Raw genomic sequence first — 14,826 nt, forward strand, 5'->3', positions numbered from 1 at the left:
AAAAGCAGCAGCAGGGGCTTTTCACAATAAAGCTTATAGCATGATAAGAGAAACTGGATAAAAGAACAAGCTGTAACAAACAAGGAACAAAAGAATGCAGACATACAAGGACAGCAGGATGCCCAGATAAGAAAATAGCTAGAGGAAAAAAAGCAAGTGAGGTAATCGGCTTATATAAGATGGGAAAAAGGGAGGAGGAGTGATTCCGCAACTTGTAAACTGAATAAGAATGCTAACATGCTCGGTTTTCGCGCGCATTTCTGCTTGATTGCAGAAGCTTCCGGTACTTGCAAGGCTGTAATAAATTGTTCTTGTTTCCAAGGCTTTGTCTCAGGCTGATTCGAGAGTGAGTTCTGTTTCCCACAATAGTAAGACTCAGATTTTCTGAAAACTACTGATTATCTTCCTCACAAAGCCAAATAAAAAATCAACATTGTTCATATACTTTTGCAAGTTCATCTGACTTTTCTTAGAATCTCACCATTGCAATGGGATGAGTTTGCTTTAGGTCACATTATTAAAACCTTAAAATTAACTTCCAGAGTCCGCTACAAAATTTACACAAGTTTCTAATGAACTGAATTCCTTCTCAAATCTGAAACTGACATGCATCACAAAACCTATATTATTCTAAATCAGTATGCTCCATGGCCTGGATTACATACATAAGGTGAGATAAAGTAATGGGGGAGAGGGGACTACATTCTATTACCCAGGTTAGAAACAATGACAGCTGAAAATGTGTTGCTGGAAAAGCGCAGCAGGTCAGGCAGCATCCAAGGAACAGGAGAATCGACGTTTCGGGCATAAGCCCTTCTTCAGGAACAAGAAACAATGACAGACTGGACAGCTCAAGAACTAGGGAAGTTGAACCAGGGAATTTATGATCAATGGTTAGTTAGCAATAGTTATGTCAAGGGGTTAGTACTATATAGCATATTATAATCACAATAATCAGTTAAAATAATAAATGTTTTATGAAAAAAAGATTTTGCACTTCCAATATACTTCGAAGAGTAAAGGTTCCCAAGTGTCGTTACCCATGGGAACTTGAGTTGATTACATTATTTGCATTTGCACTAACCCAAGTCACTTTGTTTGATTATATTTAAAAGGCACATGACTGTAATATCATATCATGACAGTAGTTCTCTATATTTAATCTGGGAATATAAATGGGAATTAGAAAACTTAAGTGTAAGTAAGAGCCTTATTTTAGATAAGGCATATGGTACAAAACTTAATATAACTATTTTATTTGCATATGTAGTGTGCATTGGCTAACAGCAAACGTTCAACAGCACAGGTTTTTGAAAGTGATCACAGTAATTGATTCATTTAACACAATAGATGATGGTTACACCAAATACATCCTATAATATTGTAAATATAAATGTAAAAACCTCTAGCCCTTGCAGTTCTACATCAAAGAAAAAGATCAGTTGCTAATACCTGTGACTGTGCGTCAACGATGAGCCAACTCCAGAGTCCCTTTTGTAATGCATGACTGACGGGTCCAAATCATTGACAGACTTTTCTGTAATATCCAATTTACTAGCTTGCATTTCCTCATTAACACACCCAAGATGTTTCTCTATCTCCAAATGAATGTCCTTTGGAGAGGATGGATAAGGAGATGCTGAGTCATTTGCAGAATCAGATTCTCCTTCATCAGAAAACTTTTCTGACCATTTGTTCACAAGTCTTTGAAGGCCATTCACATGCTCCATGACATCATCCAGTTCTGCAAACACGTCATCATCAGCTGCATCTGCTACCACTCCATTGTTCAGGTGAACAAGGGCCCCTGGAATGTTATCATATATACTCATGCGATTATCTAAGTCATCATGGGAGTCATGCCTACAGTCAATCTCCTTTGAACTGCTCACCCTACTGTCTCTGCCAAATCTACTTCGACGATAACCATGGAAACTGCCAGTTCTCCAGTTTACTGAAGTGTCTATTGGTGAGACAATACCATGCTGAAGTGCTTTCGGAAATGTTCCTGGTTTGTGGCCTTGTGGAATCTGAAAAAGAAGATGGTCATGCTGACACTTCTCATTTATAAAGTTCTGTTGGCTAATACTCCTGCAGGGTGGTTGTGCTGAATCAAAACTTTCCATATACATCCCATCCCGATTTCGACTTAAGGTTTGACTCCGTGTTCGAAGGACAGGGCTTGGTGTGCTTACTGTACTACTGTTCTCGGATTGACTGCTACTACTGCAGGTTTGGGAGGAGTATGACGGGTTCTGTCTAAGAAAGGTCTCATCAAGTTCAGCAACGTCAAAACAATTGAGATTTCTCATCTTTTCTTCATCAAATCCTTCTTGAAGTACAGGCGCACTGATAAATGGCCTACATTTTTGTTGATTGTTCCTTTTCTGACTAGAACTTCTTAATCGAAGCCTTTCCATTTTCTTTAATAAACCCTTTCCCCTGGTCTTTGAGAACTTTTGAGTGACCTTTTCATCAGTACCAAAACTGGAGAGCTCATTTGGAGATGGTGGGCCACTCAAAGAGGTGTCTGCAGACGGCAACTTAATTGAGGAACATCTTGAGGAACTTCGACTAGTCTCAAAATCTGTAATGTGCATTTCAGAATTTTTTGGCAAGCTGATACTATCAGTGCCCGCACTGCTGCTACTGTGAACTGATGAAACTTCCTGCTTCTCTTCCAGCTCTGGGAATATATCATCACAGTCAACTGTCTTCAAACATGGGCTACTGGGTAAGCAAAGATTTTCCGAATGGAAAAGTTCTAATGTCTCGACACGAGACCACTGCTTGCTGTGCCTTTGAAAAGTCCATTTGCTACTGATGGCACAAGGATCTTCATCTTCAGAATCATCGCTCTGAAAACAGAAGACAAACATAAGCACTGATTGATTGCAAACACTGATGAACAGATATCACCATCACTGATGGGGCATGAATCTTTGGTGGTGAACTTTTTTTTTGGTATTCAGGCATCAAGTCACAATCAAGTCTGACAGTGAATGGCAAACTTTACTCAAGCTTGTGTTTGAGGAAACTCAAGTAGAATTTGGTTTATGATCAAAATCAAAAAGATCCTGTATTTATATTGTTCGTGAACTTGGACACTTTCAAACAAGAAGGATCATATGCAGTGTCAAGAGGAAAGAAACGGGAGGGGCTAGAATGCCATTTATACAGCATGGCTGTAAAGAATGGTTTGGAAAATGATGGGAGGAAGGAAAGAAGAGAGAAAAAAAAGAGTGCAATAGAGAAAAAGACAGCATACAAGGGAGAGAGGGAGGGAGAAGAAAGCAAGAAAATGAGAAAAAAAAAGTGCACAAGAGAGCGAGCAAGAGAGAAAGGGAGAGAAAAAGAAAGGAAGAGAACAAGTGCAAGAGAGGGTTGGGGTGGACTGGGGTTTGAGAGTTAAAGAGGGAGAGAGAGAAAGAAAAAATGGATAGAACTGAGCAGTGTGTGCCAGAGTGAGGAGTAGTGGCAAATCTCAGCTGCAGGTGGTGAAAAAGGAAGAGGAGTGGTGAATGATAAGAAATTGTGTTAAAGGAATGGACAAAGCAGGCTAGTATGAGGCAAGGTGATGTCATGGAGAAATTTGAAACAAGAATTCTGAAATCAATATGCTGAGACATCAACTACCAGAACAAGGCAGAAGTGAGGACGATGTACAACGTTATAAAGCTGGTGAAATGATTTGTGACTTCTTAGATGAGTTGCGACATTCACAGCGCTGAGGTAAGGAGGCGGCCAATGACAGGGTTGGACCACTTGAATAATGGAAGCATGGCTTTTGGAAATGGGAGGTGAGCATTATAAAATTAGAAGTAAATCAACCATGGTAATGTAACTGGTGCAAATGGATTTAGAGCTCAACCTATATGGAGTACAATATTTCACAAATCCAGACAGGTTGGAATGGATGAGTATCTTCAATAAGCCATGTACAATGAGTATATAGCTAATCACTTCTTAGCTACTACTCCAGTTGAGAGATTAAGGGATTTTCTCAACCATCTTCTGTAGTAATGTACATACATTTTAAACACTTATTTAGTATTAGTTTTACTTAGATCCTTGCAAAAATGTTACATGATTAGTAGATCACAAAAAAATGAATATTTAATCATGCCTTTGCAGAGTTTTCTCAGAACACCTCAAAAAAGGAAGGACAGACTTACCAGAGGGAAATCACTGAAGGTACATTGGTGGTTTCATTAAAAACAAATTGATTTGCAGTTAGGGTGCATTTTGCTTGCAAGTAAATTGTTCTTATTTGGAGATCAGTTATATTGGCAGGCCTAATTTGTCTATGTATTGAAAAGGAACATGTATTACTTTCAACTTACCTGTACATAACTATCATAGAACATAGAACAATACAGCACAGAACAGGACCCTCGGCCCACGATGTTGTGCCGAACATTTGTCCTAGCTTAAAGCACCCATCCATGTACCTATCCAATTGCCGCTTAAAGGTCACCAATGATTCTGACTCCGCCACTCCCACAGGCAGCGCATTCCATGCCCCCACCACTCTCTGGGTAAAGAACCTACCCCTGACATCCCCCCTATACCTTCCACCCTTCATCTTAAACTTACGTCCATTTGTAACACTCTGTTGTACCCGGGGAAAAAGTTTCTGACTGTCTATTCTATCTATTCCTCTGATCATCTTATAAACCTCTATCAAGTAAAATTCACAGCTTCATATGTATTTGGGGAAATTTGTAGGTTTTTTTCTATTGTTTGCAAAAATAAAAGGCCAAATACACAGTGTCAGAGGTGTTAAAATTGAACATAACAGGGTTTTATGCTCCAAAGAATGTTCTTTCTATTTAGGAAGCTGCAGAAAAAGGGTCAGTAATTCTTACTGTGCAATTTAGCAATATTAATTTCTATTACTAAAAACATCTATTTTTGTTACTTTTAATGCAATAATTTGGTGGTAGTTCTTAATATTAGTTCTGAATAAGTGAAAACACATGAATAATTTAACCAAAAAGTTAAGAAAATGAACATGAATAAGAATTTTGTGCAAGGAGAATTTTCTGGCATCCCTACAATTGCACAATTTCACTGATTGGAAATGTTTTAAATGTTCATTCTTGAATTAATCAAGTTTGAATCTTCAAAGTAGAACAATATCAGATTTGTACATTTGCTTACAAGATAAAATACATTTCCTTTCTTTTCCAATCATTCCCCCCCCCCCCCCCCCCCCAAGGCACCCATTCTCTGTTCGCAAGAATAACCTATGAACTTTGGCCAGGTCAATGATGTATTTCTTTTGAAATATAGAAGTATGATGTTATTTCACCTTCAGATCTTTCTTCCTCTGAAAAGTCTGATCCAAATTGGGAACTCAATGGCAAACTATTTCAGCTTACAAATCTATTGATAAATCAATAATACATTCTTGAACCTTCAACAGCCTTACTTTCTCAAACAGACCATGCATATTAAGAAATTGAATCTGTATTTTAAACTCCAATCCAATGGTGAAAAATAAAGTGCCAATAAATTGAACTCACCTTTCTTCTCTCTCTACCAATTTCCAATTTCATCATTGCACATTTGTTCAGTGTTTTCAATCGCCTGGAAGAAATAAGTATCCAAATTAAGAGTGTCACAGACAGAATGTGCTTTTTTTTTTTAAAAAAAAATGTTTGTAATCAAAAAATTGTGCAAGGTGTGCATATTTTTTTGCCAGTGTGATTGTTCCAATCTACTTGTTACCAGCAACAAGTTATATTGAAATTTAAAATAAAGAGGGTATTTATTATGCTACATCTTCTCCAGAGGTTTAAAAAGAATATGGCGTACCCCTCACTTGATTCACACAGACTATCACACACAAAATTAGATAGAGGTAAAAAATAACATTGGAGTTACTTCAGTCTCTTTCTTACAGAAGTTTTTGTTTTGGCTATAGTGAAGCAGTTGATTTTCATTAAACCATGTGGCTTCTTATAGTCAAGCTAGCAGAAGTTTGAATTTCAGGAGAGTTTGAAATTACAGACACCAGTCTAGTTCCCACTGTTAAGGTACAATTTTTTTTTATTATCCTGGGTGCATACCTGTCCTGCACCTGGTTGGATAGCTTTCAATTGGCATTCATCTACACAGCTGCTTTTTCTTGTTTTAAAGCAGAAAATAACATAACTGTTTCACCCATGTGAAATTGAGAATCCTTTTCCAAATAATGTGATATATTAAACCAATAAGCATCTTGTTGTATAGTTTTTCGCACCATGAGAGTTTGAGACAGCCCATGTCAGTGTCTGGATGAGGACCCTACACAATACAATGAATGGTTCATGGGATTCACTTCACTTTCTTCTAACACCTCTCTGGTTCATTACAATATTGCAAAACTATATTGTCTATAGGATTTTTGGTCCATCATTAAACAGCGATGTCTGAACTTCAGAAAAGACTGTAGTTTCTTCAGTTTTCAGATTTAATTAGGTATTAGACCAGCAAGTGTGTGGCTACAGTGTCAAAATTCACATGGCATGCTATTTTAAGAGCTTGTGTGTTAACTTTTTAAAAAAGTTATATAGCATTAAAATTTGTAATCTCCTCATACCTGAACTGAATAGGACAGCCGCCGATAACGTTTAACAACAACTTCTCTCTTTTCCCCGTCCTCTCCCAATCTCCATAGCATTTTGGCACATAAATACACGTCTCAAGAAATTGTAATTAACTAACTTATATTGATCTGCCAAGGTTACTTAGAAACAAAAACAAATGGATGTTGGAAACCTGAAAAGATGGCAAAACGCTGGAGAAGCAGTGGTTCTGGCAGCACCTGCAGGGAGACATGGAGTTAACCTTATAGAGCTGAAATTCTGAAGGAGGGTTGTATTGGACTCAATACGTTAATCCTGCTTTTTTCTCCACAGTTGCTGCCAGAGTCACTAATTTCACCAGCAGTTTTTGTGTTTATGACCATTGGACAAGTTATGGAGTGCATGATGAATGTGGATGAGGAAAGATATTCAGTTCACCCAAATGTAGAAAACCTGACCTATCCCGGCATGTCTCCTTTCGGGATAAACATAAAATTATGACACTCTCACAAGAATCTTGCAACTCAGCAAAACAGAGGAAAATATAGCAGAGTTTATGCAAATCCACACAAAAACAAGGCTGTGCAGATTAATTGTTCAAAATTTGAATTATTGACAACCACAGGCAAGCTGCTGGAAGACTGGAGGGCGGATAATGTTGTGCTATTATTTACAAAAGGCTGCAAGGAAAAGCCAGGAAATTATAGATCAGTGAATCTGACATCACTGGTGGGTAAGCTGTTGGACAGAATTCTGAGAGAAAGGATTTATGTTCATTCGGAACGGCAAAGACTGATTAGGGATATTCAGCATGGCTTTGACGTTGTCTAGATGGACTTCAACAAGGCCTTCGACAAGGTTTTGCACAGTAATTAGATAGTAAGATTAGATCTCATGGGCTAGCTCACCCTAGATACAAATGGATATAAAATTGGCTTGATGCTGGGAGACAGAGGGTGGTGGAAGAGGGCTGTTGTTCAGACTGGAGGCATGTGACCCAAGGATTAGTGCTGGGTCCACTGTTGTTTGTCATTTATATTTTTAGATTTAGATTAGATTCCTTACAGTGTGGAAACAGGCCCTTCGGCCCAACAAATCCACACCGACCCTCCGAAGAGTAACCCACCCAGACCCATTTCCCTCTGACTAATGCACCTAGCACTATGGGCAATTTAGCATGGCCAATTCACCTGACCTGCATATCTTTGGACTGTGGGAGGAAACCGGAGCACCCGGAGGAAATCCACGCTGACACGGGGAGAATGTGTAAATTCCACACAACCCAAGGCTGGAATTGAACCTGGGACCCTGGTGCTGTGAGGCAGCAGTGCTAACCGGATGAGAATATAGGAGGTTTGCTTAGTAATTTTGCAGATGACACCAAAATTGGTAGTATAATGGACAGTGAAGGTTATCTAAGAGTATGAGATCTTGATCAGCTAGCCCAATGGGCTGAGGAGTGGCAGCTGGAATTTAATTTTGATAAATGCAAGATGTTACATTTTGGTAAGACAAACCAGGACAGGACTTATACAGTTAGTGGTAGGGTCCTGGAGTGTTGTTGAACAAAGAAACCCAAGGGTGCAGGTACATTGCTCCTGGAAAGTGGAGTCATACGTAGACAGGGTGGTAAAGGCAGCACGTGGCACGTTTACCTTCATTGGTCAGTGCATTGAGTGTAGAAGTTGGGACATCATATTGCAGCTGTACAAGACAGTGGTGAGGCTACATTTGCAGTACTGTATACAATTCTGGTTGCCCTGCTCCAGGAAGGATGTTATTAAACTGGAAAGCTGTAGAAAAGATTTACAAGGATGCTACCGAGACTGGAGGGTTTGAGGCTGGATAGCTTAGGCTTTTTTTGTTGGAACATAAGAGACCGAGGGGTGACATTATGGAGGTTTATAAAAATTAATGACATAAACAAGGTGAATAGCCAAGGTCTTTTCCCAAAAAGGTAGGGGAGTCCAAAAAATGAAGGTATAGGTTTAAGCTGAGGAGAAGAGGTTTAAACGGGGCCTGAGGTGCAACTTTTTTTTCCACACAGAGGGCACGGAATACATGGAACAACCTGCCACAGGAGGTGGTAAGTGCAGATACAGTTACAACATTTGAGCGAGATTTGGATAGGTACATGAATAAGAAAGGTTTACATGGAAATGGGCTAAATGCAGGCAAACTGAGACTAGGCAAATGAATGAGGCCAGGAATGAGCATGTTAGATGGATTAATCACGGGGAAAGCAAGGTTACAACAATAGGGTGGGTCTGGGTGGCATGCTCTGAGGCTCAGTGTGGACTCAAATGGGCCAAATGGCCTGTTTCCACACTGTAGTGATTCTATGACATAACAGTTATAGATTTCTTTGCTCAACAGTACTTTTCCAGAATGTGATGCACCACAACACTATTTTTATCATCGTGCTTAGAATCAACCTTTAATTTATGCTAACCACAAAACCCTGTAATTTCCTTCAATTAACTAGAATTACATCTCAGTTCTTCGTGAATATCTCTGGTGTAAATTCTGGGTGACGTTTAGGATCCCAGGTTCTAGACATTACATAATAATAGGTTTTAACAACTGCTGCCCAGAAAACTGCAAGCTGAAACAGACAACCCATGCATTAATAACTAGGACAAAGAGTTCAGGTTGTTTTGCAGCATAAAAAAAAAAAGTAGTAGCTATTCCCAAAACACTACTCTCAACTATTTCAGTAAGATCAACGGAGATGGCCAGTGGTAGTTTTTAGATTGGTGTCTTCTGTTATACTAGTGTTTTGCTGTGACTTCAAGTATTACATTTGACACCCATAAGCCTTCTATTGACTACAAGAAATCTAAAAGAAGCTGAGGAAATAGTTAGTATTTTTATATAACAAAATTACTGAGCTGCACACTTTACTGCTGTTAAGACCATAAGAAATAAAGAACTGGAGTAGGCCATTTGGCCCCTCGAGCCTGCACTGCCATTCAATAGGATCATGGTTGATCTGACATTCCTCACGTCCTATTCAGTGTTTTCCCAGTAACCCTCATTTCCCTGAATGATCAGAATCTAGCTTTAAACTTCATGCTTTGTAAGGGTTAAAGGTTTTATTGAAGGACAATGCAATAACTGCCAAGTGTTTAAAGAACACAACATTATGTATAATCAATTCAGTTCTTCACAGTAGTTAGGGCCACATGGATTGGATAGGGTTCCTAGACTTCCTCAAATATGACCATGCACTACAGGTCTAAATTTAAGCTCTGTAGCTGGTCACACAAAGATTGCTTTCTTTTTGAAAAAAAAAGTAGAATTCAGGCCAAGGTTCAATTAAGTAGATTAACCAAACTAGTACATCGATAATACAAAGTTGATTTTGTAAGCATGCAGTCCTCCTGACAGATGGTTTACCTGAATGAGGAGGTTAGCGTTAAAGCACTGGAATCAGCACTGACTTTGGGGGGGAAAAAAAGCTGCCTAATACCACCCAGTGATTTCTGGACAGTGTTTTTTTCCCCCTTTACTGATGCAGTTTAAATATGGAGTGAAAGCAAGGAGAATGTCATTTTCAGTGAATTTACAAGTGAAAGCTTATAGCTTTGCTGTCATTAGCACCACAAACTCCAGGCAAACACATTCAGAGAACTTGTGTTATGTACTCTACATTTATTATAGATATATTTACATAGAATGGCAAAAACATTCATTTATGACTTGTGAAATGGAAGGTTTGTAGAATCCAGATTTACGGCACAGCATGAATGGATACAAGTACAATGCATTAGTCTATGCCTGCAGTGACTTTCAATCTCCGTCTCAGAAGAATATCTCCTGAGAACACTTAATTTTGGACTTAAATGCAAGGGGTATGAAGTAGTAGTTTGCAGAATACACAAAAACAAATGAGGTGGTAAGTAGTGAGGAGCAAGGTTGAAACTGCAGGAAAAACCAGAGTGGTCAGCAAGAGCAGTAGCAAATAGAATTCAACCCAGAAATAAAAAGTGTGGTAATGCAGTTGGGGGGAGGCGAACAAGGCTTGATGAAACTCCTGAAAATGGAGTGCCTAGGGCACTACTGCAGGTGTTCCTCCAAAGTCAAGTCTTGAGACTGGGATAACTGACCCCCAACAGCCACAAACACCTCCCTTTGAGCAAGATAGGACTCCAACCAATTGAGATGTTCACATTCTCCATCCCGCTGACTAGTTTGGATAGGCCTCCTTGATGTAACACTCATCACTAGATGTTAAGTTACTCTCATCTCTTGAATGTAACAAACTTAAATTGCATATCTTGAAATAATTTTTTCATAAGCTTGCCCAGTCTGCATGTAGAACAGTGAAAACACATCCTCCCAATGCCCAAATCCATACCCCTCTATTGGAGAAAAATCAATAATTCCTAAATGGGCAAGCCTGGATCACTCCCTGCATGTGTGTAGGGAGAAAGGAAATTAACCTCAAAGTAGCCCACTTTTATTAAGCTCATTGCCATGCTCCATATTGACTTGTTGCACAAGTATAATGGCTTTGTCTACACAGAATTACATTTCTAGAACAAGATCCTACCTGCACAAAGACTCTGTGGCATCCTGGTCTAAAAACTCATGATCATTTTTCACAACTTCAATATCAATAGGAAACAGGGAGGCTGTGAAGAATGAAATGGGAGTGGTTAAATTCTGTGAAGTTCTCATATCAAAGAAACGTTATGATAAATCACTTAGAGGCTTTGAAGCCACAATTTGCTCCGGAGGAGTTTTGGCATATAGTCATGAGTCTATAATGGATAGTGATCAGAATAAGGAAATGCTCAACGAAACTTGTAATTTCATTTTAGGTTACTTTATTCTCCATGTGTACTCAAACCTTTAGACAGTAGAGTGAGAAATAATAGTGCTGAGATAGCATAACAAATTTGCTTTTGCAAGTTTATTTTAGCCATTTAGGGCTGATATTACAGTAACAGGACTACTCTGAATTTAGTAGATTTTGGTGTCAGTTGTAGCACTCAACAGAACAGCACAGAACAGGCCCTTTGGCCCTCAATGTTACGCCGACCTGTGAGCTAATTTAAGCCCATCCCCCTACACTATCCCAAAATCATCCATGTGCTTATCCAAGGATTGTTTAAATCTCCCTAACGTGGCTGAATGAACTACGTTGTATTCCACACCTTTACCACTGAGTAAAGAACCTGCCTCTGACATTTGTCTTAAATCGATCACCCTCAATTTGTAACTATGTCCCTTCGTACAAGCTGACGTTATCTTAGGGAAAAAAAGACTTTCACTGTCTACACTATCTAATCCTCCGATCATCTTGTATGTCTTTATCAAATCCCCTCTTGGCCGCCTTCTCTCTAATGAGAACAGACTTCAGTCTCTCAGCCTTTCCTCAAAAGACCTTCCCTCCAGACCAGGCAAATCTCCTCTGCACCTTTTCCAATGCTTTCACAGCCTTCCTGTAACAAAGCGACCAGAACTATACACAATATTCCAAGTGCAGCTGCACTAGCATTTTGAATAGTTGCAGCATGACATTACAGCTCCAGAACTCAATCCCTCTACCAATAAAACCTAACACACCATATGCCGCCTTAACAGCACTATCCACCTGGGTGCCAACTTTCAGGGATCTATATGGATTCCAAGATCCCGCTGCACATCCACGCTACCAAGAATCTTTCCATTGACCCGGTATTCTGCCTTCCCTGTTATTCTTCCCAAAGAGAAACACCTCACATTTATCTCCATTTGCCACTTCTCAGCCCAATTCTGCATTTTGTCAACATCCCCCGCAACCCGCAACATTCTTCCACACTGTCCACCACTCCGACTTTAGTGTCATCTGTAAACTTACTAACCCATCCACCTATGCCTGCCTCTAAGCCATTTATTAAAATGACAAACAGCAGTGGTCCCAAAACAGATCCTTGTGTGAACTGAAACATGAAAGGAGGAAAATGGTCACAACCCAAGACATGGAGATCCCAGAACCTATTGACAATTATGTAAAAGAATAGGAAACTTAAAAATCAAATAGTTTACCTTCAAATAGTTGGGAGTACTGTGGAAATCCAGCAGCTTTCAACCAGTCACAAGCATCCTTTGCTTCAATTTCTGAGGAAGAGAGGAGAGATAGGAAATCAACATTTATTGCATATAGTCCAGCAATAAATTATGGCAGTGCACACTGAAAATAAAAAAATATAAAATTCCAATCCAGTCATTAGGTGTGCAAGTTGTTTTGTTTTATGACTAAAACAGAAATGCACACATTTCCAAACAGAACACAGCTTGGCAAAGGTGGATCAAGATGACTTATTTTGAATTTCAAAGCATGTTATTATAATAGAACACATACAGCAAAAGCATGAATTGTGCAGCCCAAGCATTTCTGTACATTAATGTCCAAAGCCATTTAATCTTTGTGAATGGTGGGAATGCAGAGTTTCAGTGTCAACCTGGGTATCCCAATTAAGTCCCGTTTTAACAAAAACAACTGCTCGGAGACTAATTACTAACTGGATCTGAAAGCAATATCAAAATTTGGGCTTCCTGGTCTGCCTCAACTTTGAATATCAAGCAATTGTTTGTCCCTGTGTACTTCTACTTTGTAAAAAAAAGAGAATGCAGTTTCTGTATTTCGTCATTTCTACTGAATGCTGCTTAACTGTAGGAAGTATAAACATTGCTAAAAAGAGACAAAGTCAAAGTTTTTCCATCTTGTATTCATAAAGACAGACATGCAAGAAACCAAAAACTTAGAAAGAGAGCAGAAATTTATACAGTATGAGAAGAGGGTGCTGATTGGTTAACAGCTCCTCTGCTCCTCCATGTTGGAATCAGTCATCTCAGTTATGAGAAAAAATCCTCCTGCTCCTCAGATGCTGCCTGAACTGCTGTGCTTTTCCAGCACCACTCTAATCTAGAATCTGGAAAAAATACTCTGACCAGGCAGGTGGACTCTGATTGGACACGAGTTCTGTCATGGGGACATGGAACTGTGATTGACCATTTCCATAATCCTTTTGTCAATTAAAAATATGGATATACTTACTTTGCTTACAGTCCTGTACTGGATTCTTTTGGACATCTAATATTGGATACAGGATCCTGAGGGTTTCAAGCAGACAGTATGCTGATTGTGCTCAGTCAACTAATGCATACAAAGCTCAAAATACCATCTCCACATTAGATGTGATCCTGCTATTGGACCAGGTTTACGAAATCATCCTGACTGCGTTAAGAATTACACCACAAACCATTATAAGCTCACGAGTTAGGCTCACAATGTGATGAATTTGTGCATGGCAGAGCCACCTATCAACATACATTACCTTGTTCTGTGTGGGCACAAGTAATTCAGCCATGTGTTGCTGATTCTTCAATGGAGGATAGAGCCATGGAGACTGCCAACACCTGCTGCATCTTCCATGACAACATGAGACCAATTAATCTGAACGCTGTTGAGGACAGTACTTATTAATGATCCCCAATACCCTTGAAAAGGCTTTTTCATAGCCATGCCTGATGCTGCTATCATGATGCACTATATTCCTCAACCAATAAGTCACTTTCTGGAACCTCTGGCATGCTGTAGGTATAGGCGCAGTGCTATTAGGGCAAGAGGTCTAGGATTTTGACACAGTAATGAAGCAAAGGCAACATTGCTCCAGGTCCAGATAGTATGCGGCTTAGAAAAACCCGCAGGTCCTTTTGTTTATATCACATGCTGGCCTTATTTTTCCAGGCTAAATTTGGTTAAAAGTGCCTTTGTCTGGTCTTCTTCACTTATATTGTACTTTGACATCAGAGGATGGGAATGCTTATATAACCTCTTCCTTACCTTATTTTGCAACTGACACCATCATTCACAGCTGAATGAGACAGTACTATCCAGATTTAATGCAGTAGGTCCACTGCCTGCTTCGCACAATTTATAGCACACGGATTGTATTATTTAAAAAGAATGTTGTCCAGTGCTGTAGCTTCACCAGACTGGCTTTTATTTTTAAAAAGGCTATGCCTTACACTGCTCCTATCATGATCTCCTATACTCCTCTACCAAGGCGGGTCCCCTGACTCAAATGGTAAATGACAAAAGGAGGAGATGTGGGCTCTGGAGGTTACAGATGATGATGAATACAATATTGCTGATGATGGTCCCTAGCCCTCATTGATGTTCAGTTTAAGGTGATACATCTATTCTGAATATTGCCATACAGGTTAGACTGTGCAGTGGGCATTTGTAGTATTACTATTA

General features: G+C 39.4%; 1 protein-coding gene across 5 annotated transcripts in view; it reads right to left on the reverse strand.

The window, feature by feature from the left end:
* LOC122547178 (rho GTPase-activating protein 7) overlaps positions 1-14,826 on the reverse strand; it is a 190,359-nt gene that overhangs the window by 32,368 nt on the left and 143,165 nt on the right. For 3 of the 5 annotated variants that reach the window (XM_087995231.1, XM_087995233.1, XM_087995232.1), the window contains exons 2-5: positions 12,609-12,680; positions 11,128-11,209; positions 5,529-5,592; positions 1,453-2,858 (exon numbers count right to left, since the gene is read on the reverse strand). In XM_087995231.1, the coding sequence (XP_087851357.1) occupies positions 1,453-2,858; positions 5,529-5,592; positions 11,128-11,209; positions 12,609-12,680 (1,624 nt within the window). The remainder of the gene's footprint in view (positions 1-1,452; positions 2,859-5,528; positions 5,593-11,127; positions 11,210-12,608; positions 12,681-14,826) is intronic. The other 2 variants (XM_087995235.1, XM_087995234.1) reach the window with 1 other exon arrangement.

Source organism: Chiloscyllium plagiosum, unplaced genomic scaffold (assembly GCF_037043375.1).
Source record: "Chiloscyllium plagiosum isolate Xiang-an unplaced genomic scaffold, Cpla_swu_hap1 HiC_scaffold_16, whole genome shotgun sequence".
NCBI classification, from domain to species: Eukaryota; Metazoa; Chordata; class Chondrichthyes; order Orectolobiformes; family Hemiscylliidae; genus Chiloscyllium; species Chiloscyllium plagiosum.